Source organism: Caretta caretta, chromosome 22 (assembly GCF_965140235.1).
Source record: "Caretta caretta isolate rCarCar2 chromosome 22, rCarCar1.hap1, whole genome shotgun sequence".
NCBI lineage: Eukaryota > Metazoa > Chordata > Testudines > Cheloniidae > Caretta > Caretta caretta.
Window position 1 is genome coordinate 6,478,665 of NC_134227.1, and position 20,383 is coordinate 6,499,047.

Sequence of the window (20,383 nt, forward strand, 5' to 3'; positions counted from 1 at the left end):
TGATGATACTACAGGAGCTGGTATGACAAATGTGCTTCTTAAAAAGCTGGAAGAGACGGCAATTGCGATAGCTGAATGAGAGGTCAGGGCTACGGTAATGGTGCCAACATGAGAGGACAGAACAGAGCAGTGCAGACACGGATCCAAGAGTTAAACCCCTCGAGCTTTTTTTGTCCTGTTCAGTTCTCATTCATTGACCTTGGTGGTCAGCGATGCAGCATCAGCTTCTAGTGAGGCTGCTGAATTTTTTAATGTAATTCAAAGCATCTCTGTATTTTTCTCTGCATCAACTCATCTGTGGCAAATTTTGAAGCAACATCTGGGAAGATCCTCTTTGACACTGAGACCACTGAGTGCCACACGATGGGAAAGTCGAGTGGAGGCGATAAAGCCTATCAAACACCAAATTGGGAAGCTAGATGATGCCATAGTTGCCATTATGGAGGATAATGCTGTGACAGGAACTGTTCATGGGAGAACAGTGGCAAAGGGAAATGGAATCACCAGAAATATACATAACTTCAAATTTCTGTGTGGCTTAGTGTTGTGGCATGACATAGTGTTTGAAATAAATGTTGTAAGCAAGATACTCCAAGGTGTTGACCTTGATATATCTGGAGCAATGGAACAATTGGACAAAGCATAGTCATACCTACAGTCTTACCAGTCAGATGAGGGATTTCAAAACGTTCTGAAGAGTGCACAGAAGTTGGCAGAGAAATTTCACACTGAAGCGATTTTCCCACCCATTCAAGAATACAAGAGTCACCGAAGAAGACGACATTTTGATTAGGAGGCACGGGATAATCCCATAAGAGACCCCAAACAACAATTCAAAGTTGAATTCTTTAACCAGGTGCTAGATTGTGCAATACAGTCAGTTGAAGAACGTTTCCTGCAGCTCAAGGAACACAGCAGTACATTTGGGATGTTGTCTGATATTCCAAAACTCCTCACTATACCTGAAGAAGACCGACACCAGCAATGCAGGGCACTAGAGAGTGTTGCACTTGATGACATGCGCGATATTGATGTGAGTGATTTAGGTGAAGAACCGAGAGCCCTTTCAAGATATATTTCAGCAGGTTCAACTCCAAGGGCTGTTCTGGAATATATGTGCACAAATAAGACAACCACCCTCTTTTCAAATGCTTTTGTTGCTCTGCGCATACTTCTAACCCTTCCTGTAACAGTTCCCAGTGGAGAACGCAGCTTCTCCAAGCTGAAGTTAATAAGAACACATCTACGCTCCACAGTGACACAGGAGAGGCTGGTTGGCCTTGCAACCATCTCAATAGAGCAGGGGCTGGCCCAGACTGTGGACCTTCAGCAGGAAGCAGTTCAAATCTTTGCAACCAAGAAGGCACGGAAAGCCCCACTTTAATTATTCAAACAGATACAAATGCCAGTGTTTACTCTGCAGACAAGGAAAGTTACATTTGCTGTTCAGGTGTTTGAAAGTTAAGTGTTACTTAACATTTTTGAACAAGGCATTTTAAGTTGTTAGTTCTCCTTTATTGGGGTAGGTAGCAGAGCAGTACCATGAGAGGAGTAGAATGGGAAGAAGGCAGAATGGCGACTTTTCAAAGTTTTGGCCCAAGCGAGGGGGTATGGGGGGGCGTCATGAGCTCCCTGCCTCAGGTGCCAAAATCTTGTGGGCCGGCCCTGGAACTGAGGGCTTGAAATGCTCCCCCAGGGCAGTCTGTGCAGAGCTGGGAGCTGACCCCAGGGCTCCCAAGAGCCAGGCTAGCGCTCTACCCACTGGCCCATGCTGCCTCTCTGAGGGGGAATACAAATCCTCAGAGGGAGGAGGCTCCCCCAAGCAGGGATTCAGAATCTCTTCCCCCAATGCCCGTTGGCTCCACTCTGGGCATAGCTCAGCTGTCTCGTTTCTTTATATGCTTTGAGAACCTCCAAATCGCCCGGCATGTGAGGCCATTCGGATCCCCACCTCACCGAGGGCTTTGCCGCCAGCTCTTGGAGGGGCGGCATGACCACCTGTGCATCATAGGGAGGAGGTTGGGGGGCCTGTTACCCCACCCCTGTGCAGTCAGTTGCACCCACAGGCACTGACTTTTATTTTTCCCCATGGGTGGCGCACCCCCGCGCCACCCTGAGTCCCTGGCCCCACTCTGCCCCTTCCCCTGAGCCCCCTCCCTCTTCTCGCCCCTCCCCTGCCACCCTGCCCTTGATCCGCCTCTTCCTGCCCTGGCTCCGCCCCCGAGGCAGTCTGCCCTCTCCCAAACGCCACCGGCCAGCCGCAAAACAGCTGATCGGTGGCCCTGCCAAATAGCTCTGGCTGGTGGGTGCTGAGCACCCTTTCTTTTCCTGTGGGTGCTTGAACCCCGGTGCACCCACGGAGTTGGCGCCTTGTATTGCGTCCACCCTCTGCATGTGTCTGTGCTGGGAGCAGGCTGCCGGCATGTGGGGCAGATCCTGTGCTGTGGGAGCAGAGAGGGTCCCAGCGGGAAATCGGCACTGGGAAAGGCCCACACTAGGTCGGAGGAGGCCTAGCGCAGCTCGCCAGCCATAAGCCTGTGGAGAGGGCTGTGTGAGCGAGACCCACGTCAAGCTGGCCCCCAACCAACAGGCCAACAGTTCCTGGCCGCCAGGGGCCAGTCCTGGGCTTCCCATTGCCCCGAATGAAAAGGTTATAAGAGTTTGTAGCCTGCCTGCCCCCAGACCTCCGAACAGCCTCCGTGTCAGCTGTGTGCGGTGGCTGAGGGTCCGTTGGCTCGGCTGCTGACCTGGCTTTCAGCCTGCGGCACTGGGGAGCTGAGCTGCTGGAACCGGGTCAGGAGGTGGCTTGACTGGGGGATGAAGGGGTTACTTGGGAGCAGGTGGGTCGGTTAGTGGGTTGGGGGCTGGTGGGTAGGAAGTGGGCTAGGGGACTGGTGGGTCGGTTAGTGGCTTGTGGGGAGCTGGTGGGTAGGTTAATGGGTGTCAGGAAGCTTGTGGGTAGGTTAGTAGCCTGGGGGCCGGTGGGTAGGTTAGTGGTTTGTGGAGTGGGAATTGGGTGTTTGGTGACTATAGGTAGGTCAGTCTCTTGGGAGTGAAGAGTTGATTGCAGGTAAGTGGACTGGGACATTGGGTGGGGAGTTGGTGAAGTTGATGGGGCATGGCTGATGGGTCAGTTGGTTTCTTTGGGCCTGGGGATGTGGTGAAGGCTGGGTGAGGATCAGTTGGCCAGTAGGAAATAGAGGCCTTGGTGAAGGGTTGGTGGTCAGTCGTTCAGGATGGGGCTGGGGAGCTGGTTAATTGGGAGCTGATGGAAGGGTTGAGGCACTGGGGCGTTGGTTGGTGCTGGTTGGGAGGTTTGGGCAGCTGGAGAGTTGGTTGGTAGGTTCAGGGACGTGGGTGGATTAACTGTGGAGTTGGTTCGCTGGGAGCTGGTGAATGCATCGCAGGACAGGTTGGCGGGGGGAGGAGGGAATTGGTTAGTGTCGCTGTGTGGGCGAATTCATAGATTTGAAGGGACCGCTGTGATCAATTTATCTGATCTGTACAGCACAGGCCGTAGGGCTTCCCTGGATTCTCTTGCTTAAACTAGAGCAGATCTTTTAGAAAAACATCCAGTCTTGATTTAAAAATTGCCTGATGGAGAATCCACCATGCCTCCTGGTAAATTGTTCCATTGGTTAATCACCCTTCACTGTTAATTTGCTCTTTTGAATTTGTCTAGCATCAGCTTCCAGCCAGTGTATCTTGTTGGGGTGGGTGGATTGGGTCTGTTGGGTTGGTTGGGGTGGTGGGGTGTTGGTTGGTGGGGCTGGGGGGATGTTGGTTGGGGGGTGGGCTGGGAGGGATGGCAGGGGGGTTCGGTGGGTGGGTGACGGAGGCTGGGGCCAGGTGGGTGATTGGCAGGTGGGACGGGTGGGTGGGTGGCAGGGATCTGGATAGCTGGCTGATCATTTTTCTCAAGTTTTTTTTCCTAGGAGAGGGTTCCAAAGTGCTGAAAACCTTCAGCTCCCCGAAGCTGCTGCAGTCCAGAGGCTCACTGCGCGTACCTGGCACGTTGCCCCCCCCTCCGGCTCTTCCCGCTCTGCACTGCCCCCAGGGCCAGGGCGTACAGACAGAGTAAGGGCCTTCTGATTTTATTTTAAGTGCCTGTTCATCCCGCCTTGCCTGCCAGGTGAACTGCACTTTAGAGCTCCTTCAGCCCCTCTGGAGTGCACCCCCTGACCCCTCGGAAGGGCAGAACCCTGTGACCCAGCCACCCTTGGCCCGGCACTGCCGAAAGGGGCAGCCACTTGTTTGCCTGCACTCGGGGTTTCTTCCTAACAAATGCTCTTGAGGACCAATAACCGACTGTGGCCAGAGGGAGTGTAAAGGCAAAGCAATCCGAGGAGGAGTCATGCACACCTCCAGCGGGTTCGCCTGACCTGCTTCGGAGAGACGCCTTTCTCTAGCAGTGCTGGCAGTCTGATTTACAGGCTGCAACACTCTTTGCACATCAGTGAATCCAGCTCACCAGCTTGTAACCAGCTCCACGTCCTGCGGCTACCCGGGGGCTCCAGGTTAGGCTGTCAGGTGGGGTGTGGTGGGGGCATCATGCTGGGTGAGGGCTCCAGGAGGCACTGGCATTGGGAAGTTGGAAGGGGTGTTTCCTGCCTCCTCTCACAGCTGCTCAGCTGGGTGTGGACAACAAGCAGCAGGCGAGTGCCAGACTGTGCTAGACAGACCCAGTCCCTCTCCTCATTCCGGCTCAGGTCCTGACATCTGGATTCCGATGGGGATGGGGCCCGTGGTGGGCTCAGAGCCAAAGGTGGCGGTGTCTGACTCACGGGATCCTTCCTGGTGCTTGAGTGTTACCTCACCCCACCGAGTACCAAGCACAAATCTCTGATGGGGAGAGCACAGGCGGTCTAGCGCCCAGCACCCCCCATGCCCACTCCTCCGGCAGCACCTAGAACGTCACCTGCTGCCCCCACAGCCCTGAAGCTGGTGCAGGCAGTGTGTGTAGGGGCCATGGGGGAGGAAATCCAGGCCTTCTACCTCCTTTTACTTAAAATGGCAAAGTTCAGTTCCAGAGCAGGGTGGGAATCCCCCACTCGCTGTCTACAGATGAGTTTCGGAGCAGAGCTGGAATTCCCCCTCGCTGTCTACAGGTTGGTTCTGGAGCGGGGTGGGAATCCCCCCTCGCTGTCTATAGGTTGGTTCTGGAGCGGGGTGGGAATCCCCCCTTACTGTTTATAGGTTGATTCTGGAGCGGGGTGGGAATCCCCCCTCGCTGTCTATGGGTCGGTTCCGGAGCGGGGCGGGAATCCCCCATTCGCTATCTACAGATGAGTTTCAGAGCGGGGTGGGAATCCCCCCTCACTGTCTATGGGTCGGTTCTGGAGCGGGGCGGGAATCCCCCCTCGCTGTCTATGGGTCGGTTCCGGAGCGGGGCGGGAATCCCCCATTCGCTATCTACAGATGAGTTTCGGAGTGGGGCGGGAATCCCCCCTCGCTGTCTATAGGTCGGTTCCGGAGCAGGGCGGGAATCCCCCCTCGCTGTCTACAGGTTGGTTCTCCTTTCCCATGAGGATTCATTTCGCTACTTGTCAAATGCGGTTAGGAACCTCCTGGTTCCTCCTTCCTGGCCCTCCAGGCATGGGGGTCAGTGCCCTCTGTAGGGGGGCGGGAGGCGCTGGCAGGCCGGGCTAATGGGCCCACAGGCGCCCTGAGCTAGCCGGCCTCGGGGACAGAAGTATGGGTACCGTGTTTCTGTGTTTGGAGGATGGAGGGCTTTGTCCAACACCCAGCTGACAGCGGCCCCTGGAGGTTTGCCGCAAGTCCTGGGCTTCACGCTGCGGGGCGAGGAGCCTCTCACCGCCGCGGGAGCCCATGGGTCTGAAATGGCACTGGGGGGCTCCAGTGCTCAGCAGGCCTGGGGGAGGCAGGGCAGGCGAGGGCATGAGGCCCAGCATGGCAGGCTCCCCATGCGGCTGGTGTCTGTGCCTACAGGAGCAGAGATGGTGGGGAGGCAGCCAGGCCGTTCCCAGCTGGAGAGCTGCAGCCGAGCGCGGAGAACACCCTTCGGGGGGGGCTGCCTTCACCCTCGCTGCCCTACCGCCGCCTCGCCGCTGTGTCTCCCGCACCCTCACTCGGCGACGACGGGGAGGCCGTGCTCACGCCCGACCAGGTGGCTGCATACCTGGAGCTCAGTGCGGAGGCCGAGTGCCAGAGGTAAGGGCTCCGGCAGGGCGCTTCAGCCAGGCCCGGAGAGGGCTTGGGAAACTGCCTGGGGCCCACACCAGGGAATCCCCTCCCCAGCCTGCTGCAAGGCCCAGCAACCTCTCGCCGCGCCCCCCCTCGTACCACACCCTCCCCGTGCGCTACTGAGCAGGCTGCACCAGCAGCCGCCGAGCACCCTGCACGTCTGCCTGCACACTCGCCGAGCACCCTGCACACCCCCCGCACACTCACAGACTCCTGCACACTCACACAGACCCCTGCACACTCACACAGACACCTACACACTCAGACCCGCTCACTCACACAGACCCCTGCACACGTACACCCCTGCACACTCACATTGACACCTGCACAGCTGCCTGCACACTCACCGACACCTTCACAGTCACACAGACCCCTGCACACACACCTGCACACTCGCACAGACACACCTGCCTGCACACTCACCCCACTTCCCTGCTTGCACACTCACCCACACATGAACAAACTTGCATTGGCACACTCAGCCCACTCCCCTGCTTGCACACTCACCCACACAAGCACACACGTGTCTCAAACTCACCCACTCACATACACCTGCCTGCACACACGCCCACACAAACACACACACACCTGTACACTCACATAGCTACACATGCACAAAGACCTGCACTCTCACACAAGCACACACCTGCCTGCACACATGTCTGCACAGTCACCCTGCATGCACACACCCATGTGCGCACTCACCCACAGAACCGCACCTGCACAAACACACAGCTGCCTGCACACTCACCCACATACACACGCACACACCTACATGCCTGCACACTCACCACCACAAACACACACACACCTGCACACAAACACACACCTACCTTCACACCCACCCACCCCTGCACACTCATACACACACACACACCCCACCCATCTCCTCAGCATCTCCCACTGGCTGGCTTCAGCGGCTCCCCACACAGCTGGCTGGCTTTTGGGGATCCCACACTTAGCTGCCCCTCTCTCCCCTGCATTGTAGGGGGAGCCTGGGCTCGGGGCTGAGGGTGTCACTAGGCAGCAGGGTGCCGGGGAGTTAACTGGTGCAATGATCACACCAAGCCCCCGGTGTGGAGCTAGCCTTGGGATTCCTGCTCTGCACAGCAAATGGGGGTGTAACCCCTGGCCCAGGGTGCCAAATCCCCCGCTGATCCACGGGCAGGGGGAGGGGTTTGCCCGCAGCGCAAGGATGAGCCCGTGTGCTCCAGCTGGGAGCCTTAGCGCTGTAAGGCTCAACAGGGTGTTTTAATGGGTTTATGTCATAGACGCCAGGGCCAGAGGGACCACTGTGGTCGTCTCGCCTGGCCTCCTTGCACAGCACAGGCCAGAGCCCTGCCCCAGACAATTCCTGGTGCAGATCTGCTAGAAAACAAGGCCGGCCGGATTTAAACAGTGTCTGTGATTGAAAAACAAAACCTACCAGCTGGTACATGGAGCCATACGGCTCTAAGGGGACGTCAGCCAGGACTCGAACCCCGCCCCATCAGACCCCCCTGCACACAGCCCCATTGCATCGAGCTACAGCAGGCTTCACAGCCCATCAGCTCTAGTGGAGGTGTCCCCCCATTTCAGTCACGGCTACACTCCACCAGCTGGGGTCACACCCTGCAGGTTGGACGGCTGAGAACATGTCAATAAGCTCGGGCTGGAACCTGGCCTCTGAATGGGCCCTGGGGAGCATGGGTGGGACCCTGGACCAGGTGTCACTGGGAAGTGCAGGGCTGGCTGTGAACCCCCCCAGGAGCGAGGCTTTGCCGCGGCAGGGATCGGAGCCCCCCAGGGAGCCCAGGCCCTGCCTTCTCTGCCCTGGGGCTGCGAGTTCCCTTCTAAGGCAACTGCCCACGTCAATGCCAGCTCCACGTTCTCGCTCCAAAGGCACCGGCAGGAGAGCACCTCCTCCGCCCCCTGGGCCTTCTCCCCCCCGCACACCTACGGCTACATCTGCGGCCCACTGCGTTCCGAGCTGGGGGTGGGGCCTGCCCCCGAAGAGGACGACGACCCCGTTGCGGAGGGGGGCGGCTGCCAGTCCATGCCCTTCTTGCGCCGGTACTGCCGGACGCCCTCGTCCAGCCGCAGCGAGGCCGAGGGCTCACTGGGCGGCTCCCTGCTCAACGGCTGGGGCTCAGTCTCCGAGGAGAACTTCACCAGCACGCGCTGCAGCCTGGTCAGCTCCTCCGACGGCTCCTTTCTCGTGGACGCCAACTTCGCCCGGGCCCTGGCCGTGGCTGTCGACAGCTTCTGCTTCGGGCTGAGCCAGAGCGAGGCTGAGCAGGCCTGCCCAGGTACATGGATCCCGCCCGTGCCCAGAGCCCGGGGGAGAGGCCTCAAAGCCCTTGCACTAGGCCCTGCTCTCTGCGCCAAGCCTTGGGTGCAGCTGGACGGGGGCAGGGGCAGGTTAATTTTCTGTTTGTCTTAGGACCGAGAATGCCAATCAAACCTTTGGCCTGCCCTGGAGAGGGGGCTGCAGATGTTAATTAATGGGGGCTCTGAAGAACCGCTGCACCTAACTCCTGGGAAAGTCACTGGGTGGGGAGGGCAACCCGGCTTCTGGGCCAAGCTGGCCAAGGCGTCCCCCCAGCACCAGCCTCTGTGCCGGCCGGCAGAGTAGAGCAAGGTCTGGAATGAAATCCGTACCCTGGAGCTGACAGGGCTAGGGGATCATACTCCTCCAGTCAGCGCGGGGCTGTGCTGGCATCCCCTCCTCCTCCTCAGCCCCTGCCTGCACTATGGGGCCTCGGGCACACGGATCCAGCAGTGCAGCTGTGTGTGCCGGCACCCAGCACGGCCGCTCCTCTTTGCGGGGAGGTTGAATTTAGAGAGGACACTGGGGCCTGATTTTACACCCCCAGGCTGGCCAGGGCAGGTTGGGCTGGGCTGGTCCAGGACTCGCGCCCACTGGCAGGGCAGACACCTGCATGGCCATTGCACTTGTCTGGCCCTATGCTGCAAATCAGCGTCCCGGTGGCTGGCAGCTGCAGCCTGGGGATCCCTGCTTGCCCCCACAATAGGGGCACTTCCCTGGGGAGGGCAGGGGGATTGTTCAGACACAGCCTCCCCATTGCATTACAGCCAGTGCCCTGCCCTGCGTGACCAGTGTGGGCAGGTTTCTGTCTGCCCAGCTTTGGCGGGCGCCTGAGGGACGTCGGTTCTCAGGGGCTGGGAATTCTGGTTCTGATGCCCCAAGCGGCATTGACTCACCTCCCAGAGCACATGGCTCTGCCCGGCCAGCCGAATCGCTGCTCATGTAGTAACCCACTGCTAGTGTGACCCACACAGCTCCTGGGTGTGGGGTTCTGACCCATCCGGTGGCACCGAGACCACTTAGAGAGAGAGATTAATGAGTCTGCTCCACACCCTTAGCTACCAGCCAGCTAGCTTTTAGCTCACGCAGTAGAGGCTCATGCATTAAGCTCCAGGGGTCCCTGGTTGGATCCTGCTTGCCGACGACTGGGGGTGAGGGACTCTCAGGTACCAACATGCCCCTCACTGAGGGCAGGGGGCTCTCAGGTACCCATGTGCCCTTCACCGAGGGTGGGGAACTCTCGGGTGTCCACATGCCCCTCACCAAGGGCGGTGGGCTCTCGGGTACCTGCGTGCCCCTCACTGAGGGCGGGGGGCTCTCGAGTACCCACGTGCCCCTCACTGAGGGGGGGTCTCGGGTGCCCACGTGCCCCTCACCGAGGGTGGGGGGCTCTCGAGTGCCCACATGCCCCTCACTGAGGGCGGGGACTCGGGTGCCCGGGTGCCCCTCACCGAGGGTGGGGGCTCTCGGGTGCCCGGGTGCCCCTCACCGAGGGCGGGAGGGCTCTGCAGGGTGTTTGATGCGCTGAGCTCAGCCATGCCCTATGGCGCCCACGTGTACACGGCTCACACCTCATCCACAGGCAGCTGTTCTCCAGGAGCCCAGCGGGAACCAGCTGGGCTGGCTCCTCTCCGGGCTGCTTGCACCTGGTCCAACTGAAACAGCTTCGCTGGCCCAAGGTGCCGCTCCTCCAGCCGCCAGCGCCCGCTGCAGCCCCAGCCCTGTGCGTCACTCGCAGCCTTGCTCCAGCACGGCTGCCACTCGGCCTGCACTGTGCCTGGTGGGCAGAGCCAGAGCTGGCCCCAGGGCGCGGCTGGATGGGAGCCAGAGGGGTCCGCAACACCGGGGGGGGGGGCGGCAGGAGGCTGCTGTAGACCAGGGGCCCTGCAGGAAGCTGCAAAGGGAGCAGGCTCTGAGGAGAGGCCTGGCTGCCTGAGGTCCCAGCACCGTGGATGGGACACCAGCCCCGCGCGGTCCAGCGACGTGGAAATGAGGCCAGCCCCTCGCACCACTTCTCAACTTTTAAGGAAAAACCACTAGCAGAGAGAGGCCACCTGCCCTGGGCTGGGGGGGCCACGTGAGCGAGCGCGGCCCTGAGGCCAGACCTGAACAGGCCTGTCCCCGTTCAGTGGCCAGGCGTCAGGGTCCCGCCCGTCCCTGCTCTGAGAAGCCCGTGCCCTGGCAGCCCGTGGAGTGGGCTCTGATCTCTGCTCCACCCGCTGAACACTGGCCTGGGAATGTCCTGGCCCTTCGTCCCGCGCTGCTCAGCCCTTCTTCTGCGCCAGGGTCACCCCTAGTGATGGTGGGGAGCGGCGTGGGGCCAGCCCGGGGGTCCCTGGGGTCACCGACTCGCGCCCACCCCCTCCCTGAGCCTCTCAGCGTAACTCGGGGGTTGCTTTTTCCCACAGACTTCTCGCCGCCCGCCTCCCCGCTGGATGGGCTCCTTCCCCCTCCCGAGCGGTGGGAGGGCGCGGCATGGGCTGGAGCAGAGCCCCTTCCCCTGCCCACCTGGGAGTGGGGCACTGGCTGGCTGGAGGAGATGGAGGCCAAGTACTCCCAGAGGCCCGAGGGGACTCCTGCCGCTGAGAAGCCGGAGGGGAAGGCAGCACTGAACAGGACCCGGACCCGCCCTGCCCCTGGGCCTGGGCCAAACGGCAAGTGTTAGTGTCCATGCTGCCTGGCACGGGGCGAGTGGGACGCTGGTGGGCCGGCCTGCCCTGGCATTGCAGCCCTGCATCCTCCCCAGCCAGGGGAGCCCAGGCCCCACCCGCCGGGCCGCTCCTGGGGCCAGCCACATGCACCATGGTGCCCGAGGGTGGCCTTAGCCTGCTCGGGCACTGCGCTCTCTGGGTAGCCCTGGACTCGCCCCCTCCTGGGCAGCACTTGGCCAGGAAATCAGCCAGAGCCCTTAGCGTCCCTGGGCCCTTCAGGGCACGTCTACACTGAGACCCTGTGGCTGGCCCCTGCCAGCTGACTCGGGCTGCGGGGCTGTTTCATTGTGGTGTAGACGTTCAGGAGCGGGCTGCAGCCTGAGCTCTGGGTCCCTTCCTCCTGGCATGGTCCCAGAGCCCGGGCTCCAGGCCTTGCGCCCACGCTGGGGCTGGAACAGGTTCCTGTCATCTGCAGAGCTCCCTGTGATACACACCAGCGGGCACACAGTGCCTAGGCGAGGAGCCAGCCAGGCCAGACACAGGAGCACCCTCCACTCGCCCCTAGAGCAGGGGCTGGGAGCCACCAAGGTTCATAGGGAGCACCGAGAAAAAACCGCTGGGAGACTCCCCAGGAGAGAAGGGAGATAGTCCTGGAGCCCGCTTCTCCCAGCAGCTAGGAAAGGGAGGGGAGTTCCCCACCTAACCCAGGAAAAAGTCCCCAAACAGCCCCCTCCGGCGACCCCCTTGGATAAGTGCCCCAGCCCCTTCCTGCTACCAAACGCCCTCTGCCCCATACCGCTCCCAAATGTGAATGCCAGCCTCAGGGCAGACTGATAAAAACCCTGGGCACAAACCCCTGAACTTCGAACCAACCAACTGCCCCAAGTACAAACTGCCCCAGCACTCTGACAGCCTGAACACGGAGCCCCGCCAGCCCTAGGGTACTCCGCTCCGGCTTGCCACCCATGGGAACGTATCGCCCTGACAGGTGACCCTTCCGACCAAGAATCACAGCAATAGTCAGATACCCACTTGCCCCAGGCCGATTGCACGTTAGGTCTCACACCAAGGACAACGCTTGTGGCCAATCCTCTAATAAACTGTATGAAGATTTATTACCTAGGAGAAGAAAACTAGAGAGTTATTTACAAGGTTAAAGCAAGCAAATAGAGACACACCAATGAGGTATTAGGATATTAGGAAAAACTTTTTCACTAAGAGGGTGGTGAAACACTGGAATGCGTTACCTAGGGAGGTGGTAGAATCTCCTTCCTTAGAGGTTTTTAAGGTCAGGCTTGACAAAGCCCTGGCTGGGATGATTTAACTGGGAATTGGTCCTGCTTCGAGCAGGGGGTTGGACTAGATGACCTTCTGGGGTCCCTTCCAACCCTTATATTCTATGATTCTATGATAGGTACAGTCTTGGCTTTCACAGTGTAACAAAGGCATCTATAATCAGCAAGTTCTATTGTCCTTTAGGGCTAACCCAGGCTAAGCACTGGGGATCCCTTGCTTATGCCTAGGAAACTCCTTCCTCCCTCTCCCGCCCCCAAGTCCAAGCAGCACAGATACCTAGTTCCTTTTGTCTGGGGGGCTTATCCCCCTCCGGCCATGTGCTCTCCGCTGCAAACTCAGCTGGTGGAGGAGTCCACTCGCATGCCTCATCTTTACGGGGAGGAGAGCAGGATGGGGAGCGCTTTGTTTCTCAATCCGGATGTAGGCGTTTCCAGTTGTAGGCTCCCGCCAGAGCCTGTCTGGTATCGCTGGGTCTCCTCCCTCAGGAGGGGGTGCAACAACTTCCGCAGAAGAGCAGCTCGTCACACTAATTAGTGGCCTCTCCGGTATGGCGATTCCTTGAGGCTCACCCTCCACCCGCTCCAATTGTGTGGAAGACAGATCAATGCAGGCTGCAACTACCAGGCATTCACTGGAGGCCAACCACTAAACATGTCCTTATCATCCTCAGACCTGTTTGCTCAGTATTCACCCCCATGTGAGCTACAGTGATTCCAGCCCTGGATCTATCAGTGTCCAGTAGAGACATGGGGACCCTGGCATGAGCTGGCACCTGGCCTGCCAGCATCACTCCCCTCCCCCACCTGTCCAGCCTCACACACCTGCATGCTTCAGTGAGCAGGTGAGATGCTCGGGCGAGAGACGGGTGCCGGCTCCAGGGCAGCCTGCTCCCCCCCGCCCCCGGCAGCCACACTGGAGCCTCGCCTCGCTGGGCTGGGGGTTGACAGCGAGGGCAGCGGCAGGAAAGAAGCTAGCCTCTTCCTCTTAGTGATCACTGGCACCTTGTCCCATCTCATGCCAGCCTGGCCTCAGGAGTGGCCACGCTGGAACAAGCCAGTGAGCCCACCAGGCCAGGCCTCCCCGGGCTGGGACACTGGCCCGGCCAGCTGATCTGGAGGCAGGTGCAAATTTTAGTGAATTTTGGAATAACCTGCCCTGTGGGACGCTTCTCCCCAGCCCTGTGCAGCGTGGGCTGGGGGCGGGCAGGCTCCCGAGGGACTGGTTCAAGCAGAAACGCACCCTGGGGCTCTGGGTGCAGCTCAGGGATGCCAGCTCCACACAAAATAACCTGGACTTGCAAAGCCTCTGGTGGCCTCGTCCCTGCCCTGGCGCTCCACAGCCCAGCCCCCCCACATTGCCCCCAGCCAGACTGCCACTCCCCACAGAGCCTGTCCGTCCCTGGGGCACTGCACTGGACTGCGTGCAGTGATTAGCTCCCAGAGGGAGCTGGCTCTGAGTCCCAGGATACTGGGGGAGGTGACTGGCTGATATGGGCACCCCTTGGGGTGAGGGTGAGGCAAGCGGGTGGGGTGCCTGGGGAGGGGAGGTGAGGCTGTCTCCTGGCCCCGCTGCCTTTGGTGTGTCGCTGAGTGCTCTGTGCAGGTAATAGGACAGACCCGGCCCTTCCAGCCCCTCAACCTGCAGATTTGCCTCTGGGCACTCCCCTGCCCTGTGCCAGCTGGAGATGCCATGGCGCTGCGTGGCAAGCCCGGCCATCGTGCCCATCTCGCAAGGAAACAAGCTCGTTCGCCAGGGGCTCAGAGTGCCCCTTGTCATCAGCGCCTGACTCCCAAACAGGCCAGCGGGTTTCTTTCCTCTGAGCCCCACTGGGCCTTGACTTGGGAACACAGTACAAACGGTCTCCTTGTGAAGAAGGAAAATTCCCCTTGTCCCCTCGGGAGGGGTTGCTCTGCCCAGGGCTGGGGTCCCCATGCCAGGCCTGGTCTGCCTGTGGACGGCGGAGTGACACTCTGAGCCTGCTCGGCCCCTGCTGCTCGCTGTGCGTAAAAGGTGATTCCTTTCCAGGTGCCTGCATGTCGGAGTCCAGCAGCCCTGCTGCGGGGGCGGTGGGGGAGTGCCAGGCCCCCTGCCCTGCTGCCCACAGTCCCATGCCAAGCAGCTTTGCCATTCCCAGGAAGGGGGAGACGACCAGGGTTGCTCTGCAGCCGATGGATGCGGGGGCGACAGAAGTCCAGGCGTAGAAAGCTGAACACGTTCTGTACCAGGCGGGCACGACGTCTGGGATGCCCAAAGCCCAGGGAGACTCTTGGGGCACCGTGGGCCTGAGGGCGAGCGCTCGGCTACTACTGAGCCCACCCCCGGTGCCTGCTAGACACGCCTGGCTCCTGGTCATTGACAACAGCATCCCTGATGGAAGGCCGTTGCCGCTTCCCCCAACGTGGGCTGCGATCCCATGGGAAAAGGATTCCCCAGCCTGCCCCACACGCTGAGGGGGAGCATTCACCAAGGGCCAGGCAGATGGGGCAGTGCAGAGCCCTCGCCGAGCTCCACACCAGTCGCGTGCAGGAGAGGAGCCATGGCCAGCAAACGTTGCCTCCTTTTCTCCGGAGTGCCTGGTCCCTGGCAGGACTTCTCCCGCTGCCCCACTCACAGGCTGGCGCGCCATGTGGGGGCCAAGCCGGGATTCCTGCTGTTGGCTTCAGGGCCGATCTCTGCTCCGTGACGCTGTCTGGGGCACTCGCCAGCGTGGGCTTTTCCTGGGTCACACGGGGAACCCCCGGATTTGGAGGCCCTTGCAGCTGCTGTCAGTTTACAGAAGCCTGCATTTGCTGCCCAGGTTGGAGCTGGGAGCCCGGCGGCTCTGCCCACCCAGCTGGGTTCACCACACTCAAAGCTGGGGGTTGTTTGGCAATTGCCTGTTACGGTTTGGTCAGGTCTGCCCTGGGCAATGCTCTCAGCTCTGCAGGGGCACGAGCCTTGAAGCGTTTAATATTTCCTTTAATGGCTGTTGTGAGACGTTTTCCGGACCTGCCTGATTGCCCAGTGTTGTGGCCTTATTCCTGTAAATAAAGAGAGCTTTTCCAGCGAGCTGATGGCCGCTGAGTCATGCTCTTCATGGCGCCCAGCGAGCCCCGGGGGCCACCCACGGGGCACGGTGTTAGCACCCCAGGAGCCCTCCAGAGCCTGGGCATCGCGCTGCAATGAAAGGCGCAAAAAAAGCAGCTGAAAACAAACTCCTGACAGCTGCAAGGTCTATCGGAGAGCATGCGGGGGGGCTTGATTTGCCTCAGCACGTGTCGTTCCCGCCCGTTGGCATGTCTGCCCTCGGCTCCTGTATGGCCAGCGTGCAGGGAGCCTGTACTCCGCAGGCTCTGCGTGTGGTGGGCCCCTCCTCCGCAGTCACTGGGAGCGAGTGAGCAGCCCTGCGGGCCTGGCAACGTGCTCTGAAGCTAGGCAGATACCCGCTGCAGTGGCTCTGTGGGTGGCCCAGCCCCGCTCAGCCCTGTGAGATCCCCTCGAGGAGTTAAATCACCCTGGTCTAGCAGGCCAGCATGCAGTGATGGTGTCTGGAAAGCCAGCCACCCAGGCCCAGCTGCAGCTGCCTGCTGCCCTCCTGGAGCACCCGTCCGGGGCTGGGGACAGGGTTACTAGCCAGGCCAGAGATCAGGATGTGGTAAGAGCCACCCAGGGTGCCCAGGCTTCTGTGGGGAGCCCCAGATCCGCCACCTGCCCTGGGTAGGGGGCTGGAGTGCCCAAGAGCAGCCTGTGGCCCATGTCCCCACCCCCTGAGGGCAGGTGGGGCATTGCTCTGGCCGCTCCGGTCCCCAGGCCATGTCGCTGCCTGGCAGCCACGCTCAGGACGGGTCACGGCGCACGTTGTCCCACATGCCCCAGCCCTGGGCACGAGTTGCTGTGCCCCTGAAACCAGGCACATGTAACTGCCCCAGGAGCTGGGCTTTGGGCGAGCGCCCTGCCACTGCTCGAGCACCAGCTCTCTGGGTGAGGCCTCTGCCAACACCTGGCCCCGCAGCCATTCCCTGCGACTGGGGCCATGCGGCGAATCCCTGCGGCTCCAGGTGGAGCCGGGAGGCAAGCTCCCCTCGGCATTGCAATGGGTGTGTCTGGGGCAGGGTGCCTGGACCCTGCCATCAGCGCGGGGCGCTGCAGAGGGAGAGGGGGCTCTATGGTTATGTTGTCACAGCATTTTGGAGCATGCCTCCCAGCCCGGGTCAATAGACTCGGCGAATGCTCTAAGCACAGCTGTGGACAGCACCTTGATGGTGTGGCTTGGCCTGGCGGGGGGAGAGGGGACCAAGAGGCCCGAGGCAGGTCGAAGCGCTGGCAGGGAGGCTCGCTCCTGTGCAGGGCAGACGAGTCCCAGTGTGGCCAGCGCCGGTGTGTGCCCCATCCGCGGCAGGTGTATGGCACACGGCTCAGCCCGCTCCCCAGGTACGGTGCAGACAGCCTGGCTCAGAGCACCATCGCCCTGGGCTGGGATGAGCAGAGATCGGCACTGTGTGATCAGAGTGGCCTGGAGCCAGGGGACCTGCAGCCACAGCCAGGCCGCTGCACGTCTGCCCTGCTGCTGGGAGAGTCAAACGCACGGTCCCAAGCCTGGCAGCGTCTCCAGGGACCCGACTACCCTCCCCAGCCTGGCTGCCTGGGCAAAGCCACGCACTGCTGTATGGAACCCGCACACGTCACCTCAGGGTCGCCCAGGCCCTGCGGAAGTCAGGCAGGCTCCATGCAGGGCCAGCCCAACCGCCCCGGGGAGCGACTGCCTCTGCTTTGCCACGTGCATGCAGTGGGTGGGCGGAGAGCCAGGGCTGGCAGGGTTATCGGGGCTCCTGACAGGCTTCCGGCTGGACTGTGAACAGGGCATGGGCACACAATCATCAGCCTTTGTGCCCTGAGTGCGATTCGGACCCTTTCCCTCTAGGCCTTTGGAGACAGCACAGCTGGGCAGGGGCCGGGCGCAGCCAGAATTCTAGGCTGCTTTTGTTATGTTTCCTCCGCCCCTAGAGAGAAAACAGTGGGGAGTCTGGTGGGCACTTACTGATGGTCTGAGGAGTCTCGCTGGGCTGGGAAATCTGTCCTTTGGTGCAGTCCTGCTGGTAGGGCTGGGTTAGCCATGCCCAGATGGGTGAGTCCTGCCCTGGCATGGCGGGGAAATGCCACCCATCCATCCCCAGCACTAGTCAGACATGTCTATTGATGGGAGCCCGCTGGGGTGTGAACACCAACATGGTAGAGTGGTACACTCACCTACATGCAAAGTCCCAGACGGTGTCTTTCCGAGTGGTAAAGCCCCAGTGCAGAAGGTGGCTGGCAGATCAGGTGGGTGGCATCCAGTCTGCTGGGTACACAACACCCCTGAGCAGGGGCGTAAGAAACGAGGGAGTTCTCCTAGTTTGCCCATTAGCTCTCCTCTCCCTTGCTGTTCCTGATGGACTGCGAGTGGCTGGGGGGCGCGAGGGTGGGGGATTGTTACTCTGACTGCTCCAAAGACGCTGGACTTCGTTAACTCACGCACCACTAACTGCCCAAGCCAGTGTGCAGGCCACAGCCCGAGTCAGGCAGGAATGACCCTAGCGCCCGGACACTCCTCTGGGGAAAAACCACTGTTCTGAAAACACCAACCAGACTTTATCCGTCAGTGAAGAGGCAGAACCAGCCCCAGCTGGGTTCTTTGCAGGGCACCTTTGAAACCACCCGCTGGCCACAATAAACATAGTCTAACGCCTCCTGCCGTGTTGGCACCCACCTGCCCTTAGCCATCGTAACCCCGTATCTTAACCCCCCCGGCTCTGCCCAGCGCCCCCACACTAGCCTGTGGTGCCCAGCCTGGCCCTGCTGTGACCACTGGGAATCTGCCTGTACTCATTCTGGTTGCGGCACAGCCGGTGAGGAGCAGCAGGGGCTGAATGGGGCGGCAATGTCTGCAGCTGGCTGTGCTTTGAGCCCAGTTTCCCAGCCCCTGGAGACCGCAGCGCAGAAGGGCTGGCAGTCCAGTTGTGCTGTCCAGCCCAGGGGATTAGAACTGATGCAGAGGGAGAAGGAACTGGGGAGGAAGGCGGCCGGGCCCCCCATCGGTGCAGGACTGGGGGGTGTCCCAGGAGAGACGAGGAGCAGAGGGGAGCCCCAGCACCGCGGGCACTGTTCATTGCAGGGAGCTGAAGCAGACTGCTGCCTGGGGTGGGAGCTCAGGCGTGAGGCGGGCCTGGCCTGTCGGTGCTCGCTCCGTGTTCCCAGCGCAGCCAGCCAAACGGAGATGGATCCCCGGCACCTCTGCTGGCAGGCCCAGCCTGAGCCGCGGCCCCCTCGCCCAGCCCCCCCAGCCCCGCTGCGTGTGCTGGGGCTCAGTGACCTTCACTTCACCTCCCGAGTCACTCGAACAGCCCTGCCCGTGTGAGAATCAATCGCGCTGCTCCTGGGGCGATCGATGGGCTGGGTGCTGGAGTGAGAGCAGGTCCTCCGTGAGTGGTGATGCCTGAGTGCGGCAGCCACTTCGGAGCGTTAGCGAGCGCACTGATAACATCTGCAGACAACACCACGCTGGGAGGGGCTGCAAGCGCTTTAGGGGGATAAGATTAAAATTCAAAGTGATCTGCACAGACTGGCAAAATAATCTGAAGTAAATAGGATGAAATTCAATAAGGACAAATGCAAGGTACTCCACTTAGGAAGGAGCAATCAGTTGCACATGTACAAAATGGGAAATGACTGCCTAGGAAGGAGTCCTGCGGAAAGGGATCTTGGGGTCATAATGGATCACTAGCTAAATATGAGTTAACCGTGTAACGCTGTTGCAAAAAAAGTGAACATCATTCTGGGATGTATTAGCAGGAGTGTTGTAAGCAAGACACAAGAAGAAATTCTTCCACTGTACTTCACACTGATTAGGTCTCAGCTGGAGTATTGTGTCCAGTTCTGGGCACCACATTTCAGGAAAGATGTGGACAAATTGGAAAGTCCAGAGGAGAGCAACAAAAATGATGAAAGGTCTAGAAAACATGACCTATGAGGGAAGATTGAAAGAATTGGGTTTGTTTAGTCTGGCAGAGAAGACTGAGAGGGGACATGATAACCATTTTCAAGTACATACAAGGTTGTTACAAGGAGGAGGGAGGTAAATTGTTCTCATTAACCTCTGAGGATAGGACGAGAAGCAATGGGCTTAAATTGCAGCAAGGGTGGTTTAGGACATTAGAAAAACTTCCTGTCAGGGTGGTTAAGCACTGGAATAAATTGCCTAGAGAGGTTGTGGAATCTCTGTCACTGGAGTGTTTTAAGAGTGGGTTATACAAACATCTGTCAGGGATGGTCTAGATAATACTTAGTCCTGCCTTGAGTGCAGGGGACTGGAATAGTCCTGTGAGTCTATGATTCTCTGATTCCCCTTCCTGGACTGCAGGGCCAGACTCACCACCTGGCATGGGGCAGCCGGGCAGAAATTCATAGAGTCTAAGGCCAGAAAGGACCACTGTGACCATCTAGTCTGAACCCCTGCATAGCACAGGTCAAAGACCTGCCCCACAATAAGGCCTAGCGCAGAGCTTTTGGAATAAAAGCCAATGTGGATGTAAACATTGCCTGTGATGGAGAATCCACCACGACTCTTGGGAAATTACTCACTGTCAAAAATGTATGCCTTATTTCTAGTCTGACTGAGTCTAGCTTCAACTTCTAGCCATGGGAACGTGTTAGACCTTTCCCTGCTGCATTGAAGAGCCCCTTAGTCAATATTTGTTCCCCATGTAGGCACTTATAGACTGTGATCAAGTCATAGAATCATAGAATATTAGGGTTGGAAGAAACCTCAGGAGGTCATCTAGTCCAACCCCCTGCTCAAAGCAGGACCAACACCCACTAAATCATCCCAGCCAGGGCTTTGTCAAGCCTGACCTTAAACCTCTACAGATGGAGATTCCACCATCTCCCTAGGTAACCCATTCCAGTGCTT

At 59.7% G+C, this 20,383-nt stretch overlaps 1 protein-coding gene across 3 annotated transcripts in view; it reads left to right on the plus strand.

The window, feature by feature from the left end:
• The window catches only part of ROBO4 (roundabout guidance receptor 4), an 85,953-nt gene extending 70,446 nt beyond the window's left edge, over positions 1 to 15,507 (plus strand). For 2 of the 3 annotated variants that reach the window (XM_048827427.2, XM_048827430.2), the window contains exons 16-20: positions 3,936 to 4,077; positions 5,950 to 6,171; positions 8,086 to 8,492; positions 10,921 to 11,172; positions 14,485 to 15,507. In XM_048827427.2, coding sequence (XP_048683384.2) covers positions 3,936 to 4,077; positions 5,950 to 6,171; positions 8,086 to 8,492; positions 10,921 to 11,172; positions 14,485 to 14,660 — 1,199 coding nt within the window. In that variant the 3' untranslated portion in view covers positions 14,661 to 15,507. The remainder of the gene's footprint in view (positions 1 to 3,935; positions 4,078 to 5,949; positions 6,172 to 8,085; positions 8,493 to 10,920; positions 11,173 to 14,484) is intronic. The other variant, XM_048827428.2, reaches the window with a different exon arrangement.
• Positions 15,508 to 20,383: the final 4,876 nt, after the last annotated feature.